The 25,911-nt window shown below is 35.0% G+C and overlaps 1 protein-coding gene across 6 annotated transcripts in view; it reads right to left on the minus strand.

Annotated features, from left to right (window-relative positions):
* Positions 1-25,911, minus strand: part of COL24A1 (collagen type XXIV alpha 1 chain) — a 294,562-nt gene that overhangs the window by 258,553 nt on the left and 10,098 nt on the right. For all 6 annotated transcript variants that reach the window (XR_008630306.1, XM_055140321.1, XM_055140322.1 and 3 more), the window contains exons 4-5: positions 13,090-14,444; positions 492-545 (exon numbers count right to left, since the gene is read on the minus strand). Coding sequence is in view for 5 of the 6 variants with exons in the window: in XM_055140321.1 (XP_054996296.1) it covers positions 492-545; positions 13,090-14,444 (1,409 nt within the window). In the remaining variant the exon portion in view is untranslated. The remainder of the gene's footprint in view (positions 1-491; positions 546-13,089; positions 14,445-25,911) is intronic.

Below are 25,911 nucleotides of genomic sequence, written 5' to 3' on the forward strand. Positions count from 1 at the left end.
AAATCATTTGTTGGACTGGGTATAATGTGAGAAACCGCTGATGATCCTCAAGGCAACTATTTTCTCAGGACAGTAATTTTTCTAGTCAACAGCCCAAGGATTTTCCACTACAAAGTGCAGGAGCACATGATTTTAAGGCAGCATTTAAGCTCCTATCCACTTCCCAAAACCACGAACCTCACCTCTATAGGTCAGATGACTTTACCACTAAGAGAATCATTCCAAGTAGCACCAGAACACTGATCTGTAAATTTGGTTGATAGTCTTTCTTGATCCTGTTCACAGAGAATGCTTTGGCTGTGAACTTACAGTAACACTTACAGTAACAAGCTGTTGCACTATCCTTCAAGTTGTTGAATTGGCAACAGTAGAAATAAGTGAAAATCCTGGCACTGTTTCCAAAGAAAGTATACACTACACAATAAAAGGAAAAACATTCCACAAAGTTACTCATTAGAACAGGGAGTGGGGAAAGATGTCCATCTACTCACCCTTGGACCCCTCTTCCCTGATGGACCAGGAATACCTGCTGGACCAGGTGGACCCTGAAAAAAGAAATGCGGAGACAGTGGGTACATCAGTAGGCACATCTTTTCTCGAAGGTCTTATTACAATTTGCATTCTAGGGCAACACTTTTCAGTCTCCAGTACCCAGAAGTTGATGGTTTTTAAGTAATATGAATCTCTTCATCCCAATCAGCAGGGGTGAGAGTTAAAAACTCAAGCATTCTCTTTAATCTGGTCAGAAACGGCAGCAGGAAGTCTATGAAATTTATATTACATCATCTGGTATTTTAAGGGATCATAGCTAAGAGTCTTGTGGGTGATTTCTTTAAACCTAAATTTACTTTTACTGCTAAAGGAGGAACTCAAGTTTACAGATTGAAAACCAACAACTGAAGGTTACTTCAAACATTTCAAGAGAATTAGGCTTGGAAAGTTAAAGCACTGGCCACCTGATGTTCTTCTCAAAGAACAATACCAAAGATCATCTATGACATGTGTCTAGCTGTTATAACAAGATTGTTCTAAAATACTCAGGAATAAATTTGTTTTATACCATATATAGTATATAAGAGGTCTCTAAAAGAGTTAAATGTTCTTCTGAAATTTAAAAACTGATTAGTTGTAAGTGTAATAATTTCATTACTTGTTAGATATTAAACGTACCACTAAGAAATAGAATACCTACTTATTTGATTCCTCATAAAATCACTTATGTCATAATTTAACTTACCTTAGCAATCAACTATAAAAAATAAAGGTCTATTGGTATATAATTGAGCATTAATCCATCTATCATTCATTCGTTACTGAACACCACTAGTTTTACATACACACTCAACTTTAAAATATTCATTATGATAATAAAAACAGTGTGATCTTAAAATTAGACAGAGCAAGGTGAAAATACTCCATGTTAATCTGGATCACCAGATGTGGTGCTGGGGATTTAACCAGTTGGTTGTGGTTACTAAAACACTTTACCTCTATACTATCCTCTGAAGTTTGTTTTAAGTCACTACATTGGTTTGGGCCACACCTGGCAGTGCTCAGAGCTTACTCCTAACTCTGCTTACTCCTTACTCAGGGATCATTACTGGAGGTGCTTGGGGGACCATATACAGTATAGAGGGCTGAAGAGGAGTCAGCAATGTGAAGGATGTGTTCAGGGTACAGCGTCAATCCTGCCCAGTGACTTCGTGCTTCTGGGAAATCTACGCCTTCTTCCTGGGTCCCCTGAACCAAAGAAGTGGCACCCCACCTCCAACCCTCTGGAATCCAAAACCACGTGGATGCTGATGTGTCAGCATCACAATACCACCCCTTCATCTCTACCGATTTAAAGGGTTCTGGGTCTTATATATTTCTTCAAATATGTCTATTTTAACCCATCTTAGAAGTGGATATATCAGACACTTAACTGCAGGACCAATGAAGTAACATCCTAAGGGCTCCAATATTGTTATTACTAGATAGTAAGAAGTGCTGCTTAATGAAAATAAAAAGAATTAGATCAGAACTCAGACATCTGGCATCTCATTGTAGCACCCACAACTCTTTGGGAACAATGGTGAAATAATTTTACCTGCTCTAACAGAAATGCTGACAAATCACTGAGCTCAAATAAACCCTTAGTCACTGAGGAACTCAAATCAATGCTCCATACAATGGCCATGGAACTAAAGCTATCAATAGAAGAAAAATTCGATCAACTTAAAAATCAATTGATCCAGGTATCAAAGAGTACATACAAATGAAATTGAAAGAGTTAAAAAAAATGCAATAGCAAGTCACAGCAAGAGAATTAAACATGAAGAGGACTGAATCAGTGACACTGAAGACAAAACACTAGCCATTACCAATAATAACGTGAAAAAAAGAAAAGTAAACAAATGGAAAAGAATGTATGATTCTTGATAGATAACAGCAAGATAAATCATCTATGAATTACAGGAATATCAGAAGGAGAGGAAATCCGTAAAAGAAAGGAACAGCTGGTCAAAGAAATAATAACTGAGAACTTTTCTGATCTCTTAAGAGTCTTCTTCACAGATTCAAGAGGTTCAAATGGTACCAAACAAAACATCTCTAACAAAAAAAACACCAAGACATATAGCAGTTAAAATGGCAAAATCAAAAGACAAAGACAGACTATTTAAAGAGCAACAGAAAAGAAAACCCTCAAATATAAGGGAAACAAGTAAGAATTGCAACAGACCTTCCATATGGCACAGGAAAGAGTGAAATGGCATATTCTAAGTACTAACTGAAAAAAAACTAACGTCACTACCCTGCAAAACAATCAGTTTTTAATAGATAGGCTTAAGGGAGGGGGAAATTTACCTTTTAAGATAAAAACTGGCAGCATTTTTAACGACTGAAACAATCCTGCAAGAATTACTAAAAGACCACTTGTAAAAAAAATAATTAACTCTTGTAAAAATACTTGGATCACACACACACACACATGCACACACACACACCCACGCACGTATACACACACAATGGCAACACTGTCTTTTATGTAAAAAAATCTCTAAATGTCAATGTACTAAACTCCCCTATAAAATGACATAGAGTAGGTATATGGATCAGAAAAGAAAATCTATCCATTTGTTGCTTACAGGAAATACACCTCAACTTGCAAGATAAATACAGACTTAGAGTGAAAGGATGGAAAACAATCATATAAGCCAATGGAAGACAAAAAAAAATCTGGAACAGTCATACTTATATCAGGCCAAATTCCACTCAATATAAAGAAAGTAGAGACAATGATGAACACTACTTATTGGTTAAGGAAACAATAGATCAAAAATGCTGCCGTTAACATTTAAAAGTTCACAAAGCTTCTGCTCACAAACCAAAAGAAACATTGACCGAAACACAATAGTAGTGGGAGACTTCAAAACCACTTTCCCCACTAGACAAATCAACAAGAGAGAATATCAGTAGTAAGAAAAGAGTCTTAAACAGAGAGCTGAAAGAAACGGATTATTTGATATATGCAGGGCTCTTGCATCCACCGAAATAAGAAAACACGTTCTTCACTAATGTACATAGAACATTTTCCAGAATGAATGACATAGTAGGGAACAATTCAAACATACATAAATGTACGAATACAGAAATTATACTTCTCAGACCACAAACCCATAAATGGAGAAACGAACCACAGAAAGAAGATGGAAAAACTTCAAACACTTGGAAGCTGAACAAAACACTGCTAAACAATAATTGGATCAAAGAGGAAATCAAAGAATAAATTAAAAAGATTCTGCAGCTGGAGCAACAGCACAGCAGGTAGGGCGTTTGCCTTGCATGCGGCCAACCCGGGTTCGATTCCCAGCATCCCATATGGTCTCCTGAGCACTGCCAGGAGTTAATTCCTGAGTGCATGAGCCAGGAGTAGCCCCTGTACATCTCTAGGTGTGACCCAGAGCAAAACAAACAAACAAACAAACAAATAAATAAATAAATAAATAAATAAAAGATTCCTTGAAAATGAAGACATAAGCTACCATAATATATGGGATTGAGGAAAAGCTGTATTAGAAGGGAAAGAGCAATGCAGACCTACACTTAAGAAAGAAGAAAAAGCCCAAATCATCAACCTACACACTATCTCAACAATCTGGAGAAAGAATAACAAAAAAATCCAAAGTAGCAAGAGGAAAATAATAAAAACTAGAGCAAAAATCAACAAGATAGAAATCAAAAAAAGCAATTCAAGAAATCAATGAAATCAGGAACTGGTTCTTCAAAAATATATAAACATGAGAGGCAAATCTTTAGCTAGACCCCAGGAAAAAGAAAGAGAAAATGTTCAAATAATTTGATCAGAGATGAAAAAGGAGAAATTACAATTAAACTGCAATTTCTGAAATTACTTCAGAAATTCAAAATATGATGAGAGGTTACTATGAATGACGTTATGCTCTTAAAGTGGAGAATCAGGAAAAAATAGATTAGATTCTTAGAGTCCTGTAATCTCTCAAAACTGAACAAGGAGGAAGTAGATGGCCTGAAAAGGCCAATTATAAGTAAGGAAATTTAAATAGTAATTAAGAATCTCCCCAAAATGAAAGTCCCAATCCAGATGGATTCATTAGTGAGTTCTATCAAACCTTCAAAGATTTACTACTTATACTCCTAAGCTCTTCCAAAATGTATGAGACACAGGAATCCTTCCTAATGCCTTTTATGAAGCTAACATTACAAATACCCAAAGAAGATAGAGACACTTTCAGGAAAGAAAACTTCAGACCAATCTCCCTTATGAATATCAGTGCAAAAATCCTTAATTAAATCTTAGCTAACCGAATCCAAAAACATATCAAAAACAAATTGTACACCAAGATCAAGTGGGATTCATCCCAGGCATGCAAGGATGGTTCAACATAATTGAATTTATTAGCATAATACATTAATAAAAGAAAAGAAAAATAATATGATCATATCAAAATTAATTAATGGTGAAAAACTGAAAGAATTCTCTCAGGATCAGGTATAAGGCAAGGATGTCCACTTTAACCACTTCTATTCAACATAGAACTAGAAGTCCTAGCTACAGCAATCAGGCAAAAAAAAATTCAAAGTGATCCGAATTGGAAAAAATAACTCAAATTAACACAATTTACAGGTGACATGATGATACACATAGAAGACCCTTAAAAGTCCACCAAAAAAAAGTTCCTAAAAACTAAGTCAACACAGCTACAAAATCAATACACAAAAAATGATTCAGAAGAGAAAACTATTAAGGAGTCTTCATATACAATTGTATCCAAATACATCAAATATCTAGGAATCAGCTTAACAAAAGACACACAAGATATATACCATGATAACTCTAAATTGCTTAAAAAAGAGCTAGAAGACCTTAGGAAATGGGAAAATGTCCCATGTTCATGAATTGGAAGAATCTATATCATTAAAATGACTACCCTACCTAAACTATTATACATATTTAATGCAATCCCCATCCAAATTCAGATGACATTATTCCAGGATCTAGAAGAGTCAATAATAAAATTTCCATGGAATCAGAAAAGACCACAAATCATCAAAGCCATATTGAAAAATAAGAAATTAGAGGGCACTTTATTACATGATTTGCGACTGCATTATAAAGCAATGGTGCGTAAAACTGTGTGATACTGAAATAAAAATAAACCCTCTGATCAATGAGTCAGAATTGAATAGTCGTCAACAAATGGTGCCAGGAAAACTAGACAACTACATGTAAAACATTAAAGCTGGATCCATATCTTATACCTCACACATAAGTCAATTCAAAGTGGGTCAAAGATCATGAGATCTAACCAGAAACTATATAGTACACTGAGGAAAATACAGGCAGAACACTTCAAGATTTGGACCTCGAACATGAAAAAAAATGCTCTACATAGCTAATGATCAGGGAGTTGCAAATCAAATCGAGGGGCTGGTGCGATAGCACAGCAGGTAGGGCATTTGCCTTGCACGCAGCTGACCCCAGTTTGATTCCCAGCATCCCATATGGTCCTCTGAGCAGCGCCAGGAGTAATTCCTGAGTGCAAAGCCAGGAGTAATCCCTGTGAACCGCCAGGTGTGACCCAAAAAGAATAAAAACAACAATGAGATATCATCTCACACCACAGAGCCTGGCACAAAAGAACAAGAACAACCAGTGCTGGCATGGATGTGGGAAGAAAGAGACTCTCTTTCATTGCTGGTGGATATGCCGACTGGTTGGATCATTGTATGACTGAAACTCAAACATGAAAGCTTTGTAACTCTCATGGAGATTCAATTAAAAAATTTTTTTTTTGCAAGAAGCATTAGAAGAGCTTCTCTAAAGGACAAACCTCCAAATACATGGCACTGACTATGGCACTCAGTAACAATGAACATGGTTGCCATCTACTAGATTAAGAAAAGGATATTTACTCCTTGCTTGCTAAAGAATTTTATACATTTTAAATAACAAATTAACATCTTATTTATATTGATTAAAATCACTTAGCAATCAATCATCACAAATTTATTTTTATTGATTTATTCTCTGATAATTCCATTTGTCATTCCTTTAAGTTTTGTTGAAGCAAGTAATATGGAATAAATTTGTTATATGTTTTCCCAAGGGGGTAGACTTGGGGTGAGAAGAAACCTGGGACATTCGTGGAGGGAGGGAGACACTAGTGGTAGGACTGATGTTGTAACATATAACACTGATATTGTATGCCTGAAACAAGTCCATTATGAACAACTTTGTAAATCACAGTGTCTTGAAGATTTTTTTATAAAAGAAGAAAAGAGATTTGGACCTCGAAGTTACTTCAATGATCTGATACCACTGGCAAAAGGCAACACAATCAAAAATAAACAAATGAAACTACATAAAATTAAAGAGCTTTCCCATGGAAAAAGAAACATCAGCAAAAACTAAAAGAGGGCTAACTAAATTGGAAAAAATATTTGTACTCCACACATCAGGTAAACTTTGTTATTGATATCCAGGATATACAAAGGACAGACAATTATCAACCAAATACATTAAAAATCCTACTAAAGAATAAGGAGAGGAAATAAAGAGACATTTCTCAGAGGAAGACAGGTGTGTAGGCAGTAGGAATATATAAAAATACAAAGCATCACTTATAATCAGAAAAATCCAAATCAAGATGACAATAAGATATCTTCTCATACCAGTGAGAATGGCACATATCAAAAATAGTAGGAAAAATCTTGTTGATGGGAATGTGGTGGAAAAGGAACTCTCATTCACTGCTGGTACAACCCATGTGAAAAACAGTATAAACAGTTCTCAGAAAACTTAGAAATGAACTGCCATATGCCATAGCATTACCACTTCTGGGCATCTACCCCTAAGGTATAAAAACATTCTTTCAAAAGGACATATGCATACATTCATTGCTGCACTCAGTACAATAGCAAAGATAAGGAATCAACCTAGTGCCCAATAACAGGTGAATGGATTATGGAGATTTGGTATATAATAGAATGGAATATTATGTACCTGCAAGGGATGATGAAATAATGCAATTTGTTGTAACACAGTTGTAACTGGAAGATATCCTGTTGAGTGAAGTAAGCAAGAAAAAGACAGAAAAAGTATGATCTCACTTATCTGTGGTATGCAGAATACTGATGAGGAAATGTAGTAAAAGAGGATGCCTAAATCACCCTTGATCCCAGTGTTTAGACAGAAGAAAGGCAGAGAAGGAAAAATATCAAGTGGAAGAAGAGAAGTGGAAGTAATGGGTAAACAGGCAATAGGGTTCCAGTTGTACTGGTGATAAGGGTGAGTGGTATATCTATATATCCAAAACACAAACTCATACCAGTATGAAAAACTGAAACATGAGTTCTAAGCTGCAACCACTGAAACTTTGTAATGTGCCTGTCGAGCTGACAGGTGGGGATGGGATGGAGTTGGGGGGAAGGGGCAATATAGGAGCACTGGAGGAGGGAAGTTGACACTGGTGGTGGAACTAGTGTTGAAATATTATATACCTAAAACTCAGACGTCTCTTTCCCCCTGCTCCAAATGATTCCCGGTAGCCATAAACCTCCAGAAGAAAAACCCAGTTACTTGGGACCAGTGACTGAAAACTCCAGGCCATATGGAGGCAAGGATGGGTGGTTCCTCCCCATCTCCCCGCCCATCTGGTGTCCTGGCTGTTATGGTATCCAGGACATCCTATACTATTCATAACAAGCAATACAAAATAAATTATTTAGCATCTGCCTGTGGGGCCGGCTTTAGTCTTGGTGAGAAAATTCAAAGTAATGGTAGATGGAAGGTGTAATAGTGGTGAGATTGGTGTTGAAATATTGAATGTAATCAATTACTATAAACAACTTTATGAAAATAAAATTTAAAAAAAGAAATATTATATTCCTAAAGTTCAACTATCAATAATTTCATAAATCATAGTTCTTTAATTTTTTTTTAAAAATGGGTTGCTGTTGCTTCATTTTTTGCCAATATTTGGCATTAGCAATTAAAAAACTTAGCCATTATAATAGGTATAAATAATATTTCATTGTTGTTTTGACTTGTAATTTTCTGATGGGATATGATGTTGAGCATTTATTTCATATGCTTACTTGCCATCTGTATTTTTTTGTGGGGTTTTATGATTTGTCCATACTTTAATTCAGTTGTGTTACTTTTTTGTTGAGTTCTAAGAGTTCTTTTGTGTATTCTGGATGTAAATGTTTTGTTATATGTTTTACAAATAAAAAATAATTCTCATGATAATAATATACTTATCGTAAATCTGAAATAAACCAAGAGTTAAAGTAAGGAAAAGTGAAACAATATGAAGTTGCAGAGGTAAGCAGAGATCAAATAATAAATGACTGCACAAGTCATGAGAGTTTTCAGTTTAAACTAAATGCTTTCTTCTTCCTCCACTAAACAGTTTAAGTAGATAACCTGTAAGATCTGACCTGTTTTTCAAATGTCACTAGAGAATTTACGTAAAAAAACGAATGAGAACATTTTAAAATTACTCTCCCTCAAAATTCACTGAAAGTAACCAAAAAAACCCACCAAAATCAAAAAAACATCGTTGCCAGTGAAACAAGCAAAGGATTACAGCCACAAACCACAAAATATGACGATTATCTTACCAAAGTTGGAAGGGAAGATGTTGAGTGATGACCAAAAACAGAAAGCAAACAACTCCTCAGACCTCAAACATTGAACAGGCTATAGATATATTTGTATATCTGTCCTGATAGTTCATTCCAACAATCCTTGATTACAATGATGAGGTTTCAGAAAACTGAAAAGCCACAGGAGACAGAATTCAGTGCCCACTGAAAATACAGTTCCAAAGAGCCAAGGGTAAGAAAGTCAGAGATGAAGAGAAGAACCCATAACTTTTTTATGATCTATTATGACCAAATCTCCTAACCTCATACTTCTGGCCACAGAATGGGAGTAAAAGATAAGAGCATAAATCACCACACTGCATTGCAGATTTTGTGATATAAAGGGTTTCACAAAAAATTGCACATTAAAATGAAAGGAGATACATTTCTGGGTCAAGACCAAAAGACCGGTGGTAGGATTGGTATTAGAACACTGGATGCCTAAAACTCTATTATGAACAGTCATTTTGTAAATCATGGTGCCTTAATAAAAAAAATTTTAAAGAAACATGGTAAGATGGAGTTTAAGGCAGCAATCAAAAATTTAATACTGTGTAATGTTTTATTTTATTATAAACATTGGTAGTTACCAGAAAGGAATGGCACATACATATTTAGACATGGGGCAGAAGTATGAAAACAAAGGTAAATTAAAAGTAGACCATAAAAAGGAATTAATTATTCTCTATATGTTCAAAGAATTTCAGGTAACATTTTCTATAAAAAGCCCAAATTTTATGATAAAAGAAGTCAAAGGTAATAAAAGTGCAAAAGAGAGACCATTTTAGGTGAATTCTGTCAGAAGCAACATGACAGAGAATTTGTAGCTGAAAAATATCAGTAAAAGGATAGGGGTGTTATATAACTGAATTCACTGAAAACTGAGAGTGGTAGAAAATAATCCCACAAACATAATTATAGCAGAGATAATAAAAAGGATCTCTCAATCTCACAAAGGTCATTCAACAAACATTCACTGGAGTGACCAAGAATACAGAAAAAAGCAAATAAAAAACATTTGAAGACAGGAGATACTTTCAGAATAAATAAAAATAATCCAGCTTAAAAATGGTTTCAGAAAAAACTAATGCAGAATCTAATAGGCCTAAGGAACTTTTATATAGTGGAAAACTTCATGGGTACACACCATAAGCAAGTCACAGTAGAAAATTCAAGCTGACTATACAGTCCCTATAGATTTTGTTGCCATTCAGTCTCATTAGCTCTCTAAAATCTACTTAAAGTCTTCCACCCTACACTGAAATTAGATTCCCAATGTTCAACTCTGACATTTCTATTTCTTCCACTTAGTCTCAGATTATCCTCATCTTCTGACTCTTTTCATTTAGACACTGCTAACCAATGTCTTATGTGATAACATGCAAATTTGTTCCCATTTCTCGGACTATATTATCACATTTATGCCATTTTTTCTATAACCAGAAAGCAAGCATGCCCTATGACTCGGCTGTTGACCCGACACAGAATTTATTTCTTTGAAAATATTATCCAGCCTGATACCTCAATTATAATATGGATAAAAATTTCCAAATCTATACTCTTTAGCTCCTGTCATAACTTCTTTCCACCTATGTTTCTTCAACTTTTTCAACAAGCCTACTGAATTACTGACGATTCATTAAATGTTTTTGCTTATTTTCTTATTCTAAAATTGACTCTCCTCTTAAATATTATCTTTGTAATTATATCATCATTCTCTCTATCAAGAAACTAAAATGAGTCAATTCTGGGTTTTTTCCTTATTTCTTAGTCACATTTTACTCTAAATATTTTCCTCTAGTTCATAAGTACCAATTTTTCCTCTAGTACCACCAAATTTTCCTAAAAATATATATACTAAATCCTACCTTTTCTTTGCATTTTTACTTCTGTACATTTGAATAATGTCCTACTTTTGAAATATTAAGATAATAGGAATGTCCTGTCTGCTATGAGCCCTGCTACCAGACCAACTGTCTTTCAGAAACTACACAGTTTTCCACTAAGAACATGATGAAGTTAAAAAATATCCTGTTGATAATTATGATCCACAACCTGACAACCTCTAGACTGGGTTTTCGTCCTTGTCTAACTTTCTTTGTTTTGGGTTTATTTGGGGGCCACACCCAATGATGCTCAGGACTTATTCCTAGCCTCCTCTGAGGAATTACTTCTGGAAGTGCTCAGAGGACCATAGGGGATGCCAGGGATCTAATCTGGGTAGGCAGTGTGCAAGGAAAACAATATCATCACTCTGGCCCCATACATTTGGCTAACTTTACTCAGAATAATACTGACACTTAGACTTGAAAGACTTAGAGATTTAGAGGCAGAAAAATCTAGGTCCAAGTACTGGCCCTATTTCTTACTAGCAATGTTATTGTGGTCAAGGGAATAAACCCCTCTATGCTCATTTCCTCCCTGAAAAAAATGTAGCACAATAATACTAACCTTTTAAAAATTCTTTAATATTAGACAATATATATAAAGGGTATGGCAGACATCTACCATAAGTGGTAGATATGATATGTTTTCCCTGCATAAAAATATATTGATTCCCATAATTTATGAAATTTCTATCATCCTTTGATGCCAAGGTTAGAGCTAAATTTATCCACAAGAATCTATTTTGAATAACTGTTTTCTCTTTCAAAGAGTCTCTCAAAAATATTTTTCTTACCTTTGAATATCTTATCTCATACATGTAGTTCATAATCACTTGATGGCATTTTCCTTTCCTGTGAGATGTGTCTCTAAATATTTGGGATAAATTGCTTTATCTCTAATATTGAAGTGTAAACTCATTCTGAGCAGTGATTATGCTATAGATACTTTGTGCTTCTACCGTGTTCATAGCAGAAACTATGCAAATATGTGTTGAATACTATTGCTTCACCTACCAATGTCGTTAGTTTAGCCTAGTTTTAGGCCTCAAGAATTTCTTTCTGAATAATAATATATTCTCAGGTTTTGTTTTATGTCCTTTAGTCATACGCTTTAATAAGAGTTGCTCAATATCTACCAAGTAAGTTTCTGTAATAACCACAAAGGAAACATAAGCTAAATAGCATCATCTTCTTCCATTCTATGGTTTCTGAAACTAAACCAATGACTCAAATTTTATTTTCATCAAATAAAGAAATATTAAAAGATATAGTTTAGTCTGCTTAAAATTCTTAAAAATATTTTGAAATTATATTGGTTGGTATAACATTTAAATATTACATAAAATATGTTTCCAATATTGTAATTTTAAATGAGTTTTACGTGACTTTGGACATTTTCATGTTTGGCTACAATTGCCTTAGACAATAAATGAATGTCAGAGCTAAAAATTTAAACCTGTTTTCTTGTATTTTGGTTGATAATAAGTGACTGGACTAAATTTTTCCATTTAACAAACTGATGGCTTTGCAAGTTATTTTTTGTTCTATGTAGGTGGTATTACAATTAATTCATAAATGCAAATTGCTATGTCATTAAATAGATAACAAAGTATGCTATATTTATAGAAATTAACATTTTTGCAGCCTTGTAACATGACTCTGAATTAAATTATGTATGTTGAACCATACAAATATATTATCATATAACTTTAGTTTTTATAAAGAATACTGAATTAGTTGAATTCCTGGATAAATTGCAACTGAAAAGAAAACCAGATAGCTTACTCACCATTTTACAAGAATTAAGTAATCTTTCCAGTCTACCAGTTAAAAAGAGAGTGTAATATCTGAGCCAGGATTATAATCTGATGGGATGTATTAGAGTAACTATAAACTCACTCACTGAATCCAGACATATTTCTGACACCCATCTGATCTGCTCTCTATTGTTCACGCTGAAGAATTCTTTTTGAGGTGTATGGTAATTTAGTACCTGACAATGTATTTAAGAAGCAACAAAAATACAACTTACGGGATGTCCAGTGTCTCCTTTTGGCCCTCTCAGATTCTTCATCTCAAGCATTGAATTAAGATCCTCATAATAATAATAATAGTCATAAAGCTCATTGTCGTAGCTATTTTCAATAGGATAAATTGCATCTGGATCAAGTTCGCCTTCCTTCCTTATATCAAGGTGATTATCCACAGATGGTTCATCTGTCACTCTGTATAAGGTTGTGTTGAAAATCTGTTGCATTTCCATGAGTTCATTAGTATGGAGATTTGCTGTGATGGCTTTCTTGAGATTATTTGTGACATCTTGTTTTATATGTGGAACAATTGATGGTATCTTCTTAAATGATGACAATCTAGTTACTCTGTCATTGTATTGTGTAATATTGTCTGATACATTTAAGACAGAATTAAATTTCTCCTTGCTATTTGTCCGTGACTCACTGAAGTACGGAGGTATCCTTGAGAAGCTTAAGTTTTTCTGAGAATATTTCTCAGTGATCATTTCTTTGGCCTGAATCCCATGGTTCACAACATCCATGGCAGAAATATTCCTTGAATGAAGAGAGGTTAGTGTAAATTTTGATACCTGGTGTTCTTTTTGCTTAGGAAGTGTTGTAGAATCACTACTTATATTTGAAATATTTTTACTTTGGGTAAATGTATACTCTGACAGTACTTTTCCAACAAACTTCTTAGGAAGGGGAGAGCTTTCTGGTACCTTGGCTGGTCGATTAGTGGTATGAAGAACACTTGAATTGGGGTCACAATGCTGTTTCACATGGCTGCAATAGTTTGAAGAAGCTTCTGCAGAAGGAATAATATCCAACTGACATATTATTCCTTCAAATCGGATGGAATTATTATTCATACTTCCCAAAGTAAACACACTCTTAGAATCAAATATCAGAACTTCTGAAAGAGTCTCTCTACTAAAATATTTTTTTCCACACTCAACAAACATTGAGACAGCTTGGCTTCTAATAGTGATGGCAAATGAGTGCCATCGCTCATCGTGAACACTATAGTTGAAAGAGACAGACTGCTTTCCTCCAAGGTATACCACTACTTTTTTAGGTAATAACTGGACTCCTAATTGCAGTCTATTTTTATTTCTAATGCTGAAGAGAAATGCATTGTTTACTCCATGTGATCGTAACCCAACTAGTATTGTCAATGGGTATCTTAAGTTGACTGGTAAAATCTTCATGAGAGGTGACTCAATGTAAGCATCATCTGTTAAAATGACACCTGATTCTGTTAAGTGGACCCCCTGAGGAAATGGTGAAGAAGATGATGATGGTACAGCAGTCACTGATAATGAAATTCTTCCATCTTTGCCTCCAAGGCCTAGTTGGTGAAGAATATCTATGCCTGAAATTTTAAAAAGAGAGAGAGAAAGAAAGAGTAAAACTCTTACTCAGATGCACTCATGTCCTCATATAAATATCTCAATATGAAAAAATATTCCATGTCTATAGCAACAGCAATTGTTAAATAAGCATTCTCTATCAAAAGCTAATCTCCTTGGAGATATAGAAAGATAAAGTAAAATGTTATGTTTAGTAATTTGAATAACACACATATAGACCAAAATCCTTACACCCAATATTTAATAAATGTTTTCCTATTCCTCCCCACTCAAATAAGAATCTTATTAGTTAATTTGATTAATAAATACATCAAAGATTCCCATATGTCACTTCTTTAAAACTTAAAAAGTATGATGTCTATATTAAGGAGAAACTGGGAAATAAAAAAAAATGTATATATGGGAAGCATGTTATAAATTAAGATGACAGTCTTTAAAATTGTGATTTTTCATGATATTATGACTTTCATGTAACATCAGACTCTTCATATGCCTAATAACTTGTTATTAGGCATATTTATTATACATAAATTAACTAGTCACTGTTGACTTCTTTAAAGAAAACTTAAACTCTTATTGTTAATGATCAATATACAGCAGTATATTTTGTCCTCCATTCAAGTTTTTCTCACTGCTATTATTTTGTTCTTTTTTTGGGGGGATGGGGGTTTGGTCATATCTGTCTGTGCTCAGAGTTTACTACTTCTGGATCTGAGCTCAGGGATCACTCCGGGTGGAGGAGACTGATCATGTCCAATGCCGGGATCAAAACTGAGTCGACCACACGCAAACAAAGCACTATCTCTCCACCTCTCCACCATTATTTCGCAAATTTCCCCAGTAATTTTTATCTAATTTTTAAACGATTTTTTCAATATTTATTATATAACTACATAGAGAATAATTGTATGATATAATTTACCTGACCCGGGTTTGGTTCCTCTGTCCCTGAGAGCCTGGCAAGCTACCGAGAGTATCCCACCTGCACAGCAGAGCCTGGCAAGCTACCCATGGTGTATTCTATATGCCAAAAATAGTGACAACAAGTCTGACAATGGAGACATTACTGGTACCACTCAAGCAAATCTATGAACAATAGGATGACAGTGATACAGTGCTATAGTATATTTATTGATTTTATGTTTTTTTAATGTTTTTGCTTTTTGGGTCACACCTAGCAATGTACAGGGGTTACTCTTGGCTTTGCACTCAGGAATTACTCCTGGTGGTGCTCAGGGGACAATATGGAATCGAACCCGGTCAGCCGCGTGCAAGGCAAATGCCCTACCCGCTGTGCTATCGCTCTAGCCCCCAATTTTTATGGCTATTTTTATTGCAACGCTATCATATACAGCTTATGTCCATTACCTAAGTGTTAGTTCAGAGAAAACAGCTTCTATATCTGATACATTGTTGGATATATACTACTTCTGCTGTAATTACTGAATAAATGAATTTTCACCTATTTCCACTTAGAATGCGATATGGAGCAGTCTCATAACTGTTCTAAAAGAAATGAAAGCTTTTGAAGATCAATCAGAAGCATCATCTTAGCTTTCATTTTATAATAAACTGGCAGATATTTGATTATTCATCATTATTATAAATACCAAACATAATGACAAATGTCAGGCCCATGTCTGACAACTGTATACAACAAGAAAATCATTACTAAATATCACTCATGTAGCTATACTGGGATTCTTGGTGGTGGAATATGAGCACTGGTAAAGGGATGGGTATTCGAGCATTGTATAACTGAGATTTAAACCTGAAAACTTTGTAACTTTGCAACTTTCCACAATAAAAAATTTAAAAAAAAAATATCACTCATGTAATCTAACAACATAAATTTTGCTACAGAGCTCTTACAAAACACAAATATTTTATTTTTAAATTATAACCATAATTTTATTTGTAAAGCACTTATAATTTTAGAATAGATCTAAGATGTTGTTTTTACCTAAGATGTCATTTGGCAGTTTCTTTCAAGTTTTTTCACCAATATTCCTAACAATAGTTTAGAATGACAAGCCTTTCCAAGAACATGGGAAATTTATTTTGCTTTTTTGCTTTGCTTTGTTTTGCGACCACACCCAAGAAGTGCTCAGGGATTATTGCTCGCTCTGTGCTCAGGAGAGACCCCTGGGGGTGCTCTAGAACTATATGAATTGCCATTGGTTCAAACCAGGGAAGGCTGCATGTAGGTAAGCACCATACTTCCTGTACTATCTCTGTGACCTCAGGATGATTTTGAAAAAACCTCATAAAATCATAAAATTAACTTTGGTTTATCATTTTTAATTAAATCACCATGATAAACAGGAACATTTCATAGTAAGTTTGTTGGGCTGGAGCGATAGCACAGCGATTAGGGTGTTTGCCTTGCACGCGGCCGACCAGGGTTCGATTCTTCCGCCCCTCTCGGAGGGGTCAGCAAACTACCGAGCATATCTTGCCCTCACGGCAGAGCCTGGTAAGCTACCCGTGGCATATTCGATATGCCAAAAACAGCAACAACGAGTCTCACAATGGAGACATTACTGGTGCCCACTCGAGAAAATATATGAGCAGTGGTATGACAATGACAGTGATGATAAACAGTTACAAAGTTGTCCATAATATGATTTATTTTAAGAATTAATTTTAATACACAATGTGACTATTATTGTAATATGGCTGCTTATCTTAGTGTTTTCTTTTACTCTACCACCCCTTTTCCATACCAACTAATATTAATCCCTAAGATTATTTTATCATCTTTTATTCATAAATATCCTAGATGTGTATTTTTATTTATCATTTTTGATAATATCATTTCATTGTCAGCTTCTACAGAGTAAATCAGCAAATCTAATCTACTTCCCATTTTTTTCCCACTTCTCCCAATTTTTGTTAATTGTGCCATTGCTGTACTATTAATTTATATGGGGTTCATGTCATTCTTATCCCACATTTTCTTCTGATAACAAGAGATAGTCTTTGTTGCAATATTTTCCTCCACCATTTCTTTTTGCTGGAATTTATTCTCAAGTTTTCTCAAGATGGGTTTGTATGAGCACTTTTTGACTCTGACCTTTTACAATTGTTTACTAATAGTCTTGTACCTTAAGTTCACTGGATTTGAACTTACTCATTGGTAATTTCCTAGGCTGTCTTGTAGCTACCATTCCACTCTCCTTAGATGCTTAACATTAGAATAGAAATGCCAAAGTTACCTATGTTTCCACTGATAAGTAACTCAATTTTTTACGTCTTTTTTAACTTTGCCCAGTAAGGTTTTCTTTATTTACATCTTTGAAGTTATTTTTCATCTTTGAACCTAGATTTTAATAGGATCTAGGTTTATATTACCATTGTATCTATTAGAACTTTTTATATTTACATATTTGTATATTTGTCTTTTTTATAGTAGTGGCTTTCTGAGATCCTAGTGTGTAAATGTCATATCACTAGTACTGTCACGTATGCCATTTCTCTATAATATTTAAAATTATTTTTTATCATAAGTTCCATGTATTTGCTTTCTCTCCGTTCTATCTTTACTGTTTTCTCTATCTAATTCTCTTTTCTTTCGCTACCTCAACTTTTTTAAAGATTGAAGAAAAGTACCTATTACTCTGACTTTTTTTTTCAGTTCTCCAAGTTCACTTCTATTCATATTTGAATATTCGCCATCTTTTCCTTTTCCTGAGCCTTTATATTTTGACTTTATAATCTTCCTTTATAGAAGTCATATGTTTTTTGTGTGTTTTAATTCTTATTTTTACTGATTTTCCCTTTTTCTTGCTTCATTGACCAATTTATTCTGGATCCACCAATTTTAATTCTGTATTAATTTAGAGCCTAGGAATTTATTAGGAGGATGGATGGGGGGCAGGGGAGGAGTGTGTCATGCTTTCCAGATGTCAAAGTTCACATTTCCAATGCTTCATTGGTTTCCTTTTCCAAGGACTCCTTCAAACAGTCTGACCAAACCTGGTCCAGAAGAGCTTCTTCAGTCAGTTCTTTCTATATATTATCAGTCTTTTTCCCTGAGGTCCACTCCAATTGGTATAAGCTTCAGAACAAATCCTTTCCTTCAAGAAGTAGATTTTTGGCATTTTATAACTCTATGCCCATGAGATGTTTAACTATCGTCTATGCATCTTATACTTCCTTCTGTTCCCAGATTCTGTCCTCTCAGATGCTGTCACTCTTGTATTATGCAGGATCTAAAGATCCATTTTTTTTTTCAAAAAGTTGGTTTTGCTGGTGCTTTCTGATATCTTGCTATTGACATTACTCCTGTTTGATATAAATATGCTGAGAAAGGCATCAACCTTTCTCAGCGTATTTAGAGGCTAGAAATTATATCAGTTTCTAGGTTCTGCTGAAAATAAAATTTTCAGATAAATTTATAGTGTCATTGAACTTTTTAGTTTTTAATGATACCTAGAAACAGAAGTGGCAGATAATAACTCTTGGTTTCAAGTTTATATTTTGTTTTCTTGGGGGTCACACCCAGTGATGCACAGGGGTCACTCCTGGCTCTGCACTCAGGAACCACCCCTGGCGGTACTCAGGGGACCAAATGGGATGCTGGGAATCAAACCCCGGTCGGCCATGTGCAGGGCAAATGCCCTACCCGCTATGCTATCACTCCAGGCCCTCAAGTTTATGTTTTGTACCCATTTCACAGATAAAGAATCTGAGGCTCAGAGATATGAAATCATTTCATAAAGGGCACAGAGATAATAAATGACAGAAATCTATTTGAGCCCAATTAATTTGATATCAAAGGCTAGAATTTTCACTGCACCACACTGTCTCACAATCATTATATTCTTCATACAACCTCACGTCTCTCTTGATAAGTCCCACTATCAATCATGGCAGACTCATTTCCTCACCACCGCAGAAATGTTACAGTGAGGAATAAGTTCTATACACCAGAGTTAGCACCTGAAGTGAAAAGTAATTGTGAAAAGCATGTCAATAGCTTGCTTTATGAATGACCTTAACCACAGAAGCAATTCCATTGTAGTATTTAGTATTTTAGATGTTTTACTAGATGTTTTTAATTTTTTAAGGATCATAATTATAATAGCACATATCACTTTTATGTATCAAGTACTAGTCTAAGCGTTTTGCGGTATTTTATAACTATTTGAGGCAGGCGCCTCATGTGACAGTTATAAACACAGTCTCAGATACATTAAATAATTTTCCCAAGGTCAACCAACTAGGAAATACAGTGGCAGAATTTAAATGCAGGCAGAGGTAGCGCCAATCTCTGCATGGCCAACTTTTAGGAATGCAAACGTTGCCTGGCAGAACTGATTTTATATCCTGCACCTAATGCTTCTTAAATAGTTATTCTTAAATGCTTCTTAAATGGTAAGATCACCAAGACAACGTCTTACTCTTTTTACTGTAAACACCAAATCTTATGACTTATCCAAACCATGGTTAAATAACCACATATGATGACTCACAAACCTCTCATCTGGGTTCATACATCCAAGTGCCTATTGAATTTATCCAGTAGAGATTAAATGTCCCACAAGCCCTTCTAACTCAATATATTTTCCCTTAAACTTGTTCCTATTATTTTAGAGCCCCTCTCAGGGAATAGCCATACTACCACATTAACAGCCAGAATAAAGTTTTTATAGTGTGAAATATATCATGCCAGTCTCCTGAACAAAATCTTCTCATGGCTCTAAGCCATCCTGTAATGGTTTCCTCTTACACTGAAGAAGCAATCCAAATTCTACATACATGAATCCTACATCGTCTGCCCTCTTCTTACCTCTCTTACCTCAACTCTTACCATACATTCCACCTTAGTTTGTTATAGTCAAGCTAGTTTCTTATTTCTTGAAACCACTAAAATAGTTTTCATCTTTGTTTTGCTTTAGTGTGCACCAGGAATCAAACTCAGGGGTTCACACATGCAAACTCTGTGCTCTACACTTAATTACATCCACCAGCTGAGCTGTAAGATAATTTTTAACTCACAGTACTTGCACTTATTCCTTTTTCTGCTTGAAATATTCGTGCAAGTCTAAGCTTAGACATCAGCTCAGAAAAATCTTTCCTGGCCACACTGCCTAAAATATTATTACCTCCTTCCTCAAGAGATCTTTCTCTTTGTTTGACTGTTTTATTTCTCTTCATCATACTAAAATTATTATAAATTTTGTTCCCTAATTAAAATTTAAGCATTCCTGTAAAGGAAGGACTTTATCTTGTTTTACATTCCATATTGGACAATAGCTAAAACAAAGTAATTCTACAATAAGTGTTGAGTAAATGAATCAATCTAATCATACAGCCCAGAAATAACATCATCACCTCTGATAATTAATTTCCATATATTATCCACATCTCTTTAGACACCAAGTCCAATACAAACCTTAGGTTCTTCTTAAATGACAACCTTCGCTTCCTAATAGATTTCTCTGCCTCCTGGAAGACACCCTTACCAATTCATCATCCACACTGCTTCTAGAGAAAACTTTCAAAAGTACAGAACATTTAGTTCATGACACTCCCTCCTATAACTCATCAGAAGTTCTCACAGCTTTTATATAAAACTTACTTCAGCACTCACTCTTACTGATGTGACCCTCACCAAATGCCTAGCTTTATGTCTCACAGCTTCATAGCTTCTTATTTATTTATTTTGCAAACCAAGTTAGTTTTTTAGTTCCAGCTTACTTAGAAAGATATGATAGGTGAGAGAGAACATGAGCTTCTCTAGAGTGGAAAAAGCAGAGACACAAGGACAAGCACATGAGACATGCTCAAAAGAAAAAAAAAGGCTTGAAGTATAAGCCTCATTGCTTCATATTTAGTAAATTTTTCAGCCTTCAGTTTATGATCAATATCAAAGACTATCAAAATCCAAAGAACAGAACAGTAATATTTAGAATGTACAAGGAGGGGATAATTCTCAGCAAGATAATTCATATTTTAAATAAAAGTGAACCACTAAACAAGGAACAAAGCACTCAAGCTCATTTATTCTTGTGGACCTCTGATTTTGTTTGTTTGTTTGTTTGTTTGTTTGTTTGTTTGTTTGTGGGGCTGTTTGGGCCACACCTGACTGTGCCCAATGCTTACTCCTGATTTTATGCTGAGAGATCACTCCTGGCAATCTCTGGGGACCAAATGTGGTGCCATGGCTTAAACACAAATCAACCTCATGCAACGTTTGTGCCCTATCCATACTACAATCTCTCTGGCTTCAAGATATCTTATTTTTTAAAAATCACTTTACCAGTTTCTATCATCTAGGTTCCCCATTGAGAGATTATAACTTCTTTCCAGAATTTTTTTGCATTAGCTTTTGTATAGCATATAGTCTGTGTGTGTGTGTGTGTGTGAGAGAGAGAGAGAGAGAGAGAGAGAGAGAGGTGGGGGGAGAGAGAGAGGGAGAGGAAAAGAGAGAGAGAGAGAGAGAGAGGTTATAAGGCCAAACAGAACATTTTTTGTTTGGGGGCCACACCCAGCAGTGAACAGGGCTTACTCCTGGATCTGTGCTCAGTAATAATTCCTGGCAGAATTCAAGGGACCATATGTGGTGCCAAGGATCCAACCCATTTTGGGCTATGTGAAAAGCACCTTATCTGCTATATTATCTCTCCAACTATTCAAATAAAACATTTTTAAATCCCTATAATTGGAAATGGCAAATCATACTAAAAACTGTCAAGTAAATCAGATAAATCACTGGACCCCTACCTTGATTCCACTTTTCTTGATACCCATATTTTCCACATATTCCACGATGTCATATGATCATAAAGAATTTAGCTTGGTTCAAAGAGCAGTTTGTCTTTGGCCTCAGCCTTGGGTGGTAATCTTGAAGTCTATGGAATAGCTTTCTTGGGAAAGATGCCTTTACTTCTGAATCACCAGAGAACTGTGATTTAGAATGCGGGTTGGAGTCATAGGGTTCACCTTCTAAAGTGACTGAAGACTGAGGTCAGCTATGTCCCAGCTATGTGGATTATCTACCATGTCTATGTAAGGGAGCCTCAATAAGGATAATGGACATGTGGCTCAGAGACACTTCACTGGCTGGTGCTACTATTCTGTCATATATCTTTAATGAGAACTTGGCTTTTCCACTGGGAAAGGACAACCAGATGTTCCAATGCATGTTCTAATGCATGTGAATTTATACCATGATTCCAAATCCTGCTTTTATTTTATTTTATTTTATTTTATTTTTTATCTGTTTGGGGGACACATCCAGTAATACTCGAGACTTTTTTCTGGCTCTGAGGTCAAGGAACACTCCTAGAGTGATCCCATATCGGTTGCTGGGGATCAAACCCTGGTCAGCCACATGCAAGGTAAGTGCCCTACCCATTGCAAAATTTTTCCAGCCCCCAAATACTCATTTTAAATAACAGCTGTCTGGTAAAGCCCATGCCCCCGATGTAAAAGCATTTTTATCAAACAAGACATTCCAAAGACACAGATTATTGCTCTGGACTCGTTTTAATCTATATCCTTTTGCTGTGATATCCGTGACTTCTAGCAGTTCTTCCAGGATGCTACTGAATCAGAAGGTAAACTAAAAGATGGTCAAACTTGACGTTGGTATCCGAAGTAAGAGTGGTTCTAAAAACTGTCCCTAAATACTAAAGTTCATCACTTTTTCCCCACTAACACGTACGTTCACAATTCATCATTATCTCTTGTCAATGATTTTAACTTTCTAATCAAAGTTTATCTTTTTAAAAAATTGTTTCTTTCAGAACCCTGCAGTACAGAACCTTTTTGCCAGCTTTTGCTGAGCCCAAAAGTGCCTTCATTTTAAGACTTCAGTGCAGTTTCTGTTGTGATTTTGTTATACCTTCATGAGAAACAGAATTACACTCAGAATACATATAAAATCCGTCTTCTAGGATGGTGCTGAGCTATGGACCTCGTCACTCCAAACGTTTTGTCTTTCATTTGAAATTTGATTGGTAAACTGAATTATTAATTCTATGACTAGTTTATAAAAGAAGAGTTGGAAAGGCAAACAGATAAAAAGTAGGGAGAGGAAGAAAATAAGAGAGGAAGGGGAAAAATTAAAAAATGAAAAAAGAAATCTCGGTTGTCAATAAAACTGTAACACATACCCATTGGATGTAAAATCTAGTTTCCATACAATTGACTCTACAATGGAGACTAGTAAGTGCCTAAAGAAACTGAACCATAAGAGTAGAGAGTACCAGAGGCCATTTTCCTGTCAATAGTGAACAACAGTCTATCATAAGTTGGAGGAGAAAAGGCAGCATTGCTCCCCCTTAAAATGCAAAAATTCTTGTTTTCCTTTTGCAGTGCCAGGGATCAAACCCAGGTCTTATGCATGCAAGGTAAGTGTTTTACTGCTATGTCATATTCCTGATTAAAATGAAAGAAAATTCATATGTCTTAGTAACTCATAGCTTGAAGGATTTATAACAAAGATTTATAACAAAATTATCTGTTTGGGATTGTGTTGGAACATTGTATGCCTCAAATTAAACTACTAATAACTTTATAAATCACAATGTTTTATACATTTTTTTAAAAACTACTAATTCTTAGATTCAAAAGTAAAGAGTAATATCAGTTGGGTATAATAAATGAATGACATTATTAAATAAATAGATAATATAGAAAGCAATCCTAATGAATTAAAATTCAAATATCTGTACAAAATTAGTCACTAAAGCTACAATCTTTTGTAGTTTGCAGGAAAAAAATAAAATCACCAAAGTTATACGCAAAGATTATGTCTTTAGCATACGTTTCATTATTAATTCAAATGTTGACCAACATTTATTTATTTATTTATTTACTTTTTGCTTTTTGAGTCACACCTGATGTTGCACAGGGGTTACTCCTGGCTCATGCACTCAGTAATTATTCCTGGATGTGCTCAGGGGACCAAATGGGATGCTGGGAATTGAACTCAGGTCAGCCACATGCAAGGCAAATGCCCTGCCTGCTGTTATATCATTCCAGCCTCTTTTTTTTTCTATTCTTATAATAATATTAGCTAAACAGTGCAAGAATCAAGACTCATATGCAAGTTTCCTGGGTTTTAATTAATTTACCAACCACTTTGTTTCATTTAATTTTTTCAGTATTATAGTTTGAGGGAAAAAGGATTATATCTGGAGCACTTTTCCAATTTTCACTGTACATTCATCACACAAGTCATACATAATACACATGTCATCTCATTTTATCCGTAAAATAACTGTGTGTAGTAATAACCATATTATCTTCACTTTAGAGTTCCCGAAAAATGATGCTCAGAGCACTGAAATGTTTACTCATGATCACAGCCCTGGTAAACATGGAAACCTGGCTTCAGAACACTTGTGAAATTAGCATTACTAATATACTAACTGGCTTAAAAGTGACAATTGTGAATTTGAAGTATACCCAATATAACTAACACATCTACTCTAGATAGAACAATTAAAACAAACTGATTTACAAAATGAGAATGATAGCTTTCACCTATGAGTAATATTTTGTTGGCTAAGTATACAATGGCTGTTTGACTTAAAATAGTTGGGAATTTCTACAGCTAGATGGGCTTCCATCTCTGCCAACAACAAACATGTTTGGTTTTACTGTTTTTCCCAAAGGAAAGACTTTACTTGGAGGCAAGTATATCTGTATAGAGATTTTCACACCTAGGGATTATGAATCTGAGAAAGTTACTGAAGCTAAGAATTAGCTACAAATTCCACGTTATGACTTACCCTCCTGAGAGAGGTGTCGCAACTATACTATTATCCCTGACAGCCAGTCCTCCAAGAGAGAAGAATAAGGAAAGTAGACTATATCGAACAAGAAAGGGATCATGTTTTACAAATCCCCAGAAAACTCATTTTAAATGCTGTTTCCATTGATAATCACCACTCATTCATTATTCATATCTAAACTTGGTTATAAAATTATATTTATTCAATAAGACATCTTAAATGGATTCCTTAGCGGGTAAAACTTAAAGGGAACGTGGACTCCATGATGGAGCAACCAGACAAGGCTGCCACCCAGCTGTGCTCAGCACTCAGCACCTCACTCTGCACAGAAAGTGCTCTTCCCATATCCCTGATCTGGAGAGATATTTTTTAAGGATTTTTCTTTTTGTGGTGCACACGATATGAAATGTTATAGGGAGACTACAAATTATGAAGTTCACCTAAAATAAAACAGTACATCTTATATTCTATCAATAAAATCTTAAGGTTGAAAGAATTGACTTCTTACTCCTTTCATTAGTTGTGTTTTTAAAAAATCTTTCATCTTTGATTTTCTTTTTATAGTCCCTTGCTGGTGTTTTTAATTTTTCATTACATACATTTCTAAATGATTAAACTCATAAAGTCCAGTGACAGCAATTGTGAAGCAAGATGATAAACAGTGAAATGAAAGTTCTTTTGTTGTCAGAGATGAACAAATCTAGACTCAAGTTTAGAT

This window comes from Sorex araneus, chromosome 5, assembly GCF_027595985.1.
Source record: "Sorex araneus isolate mSorAra2 chromosome 5, mSorAra2.pri, whole genome shotgun sequence".
Lineage (NCBI taxonomy): Eukaryota > Metazoa > Chordata > Mammalia > Eulipotyphla > Soricidae > Sorex > Sorex araneus.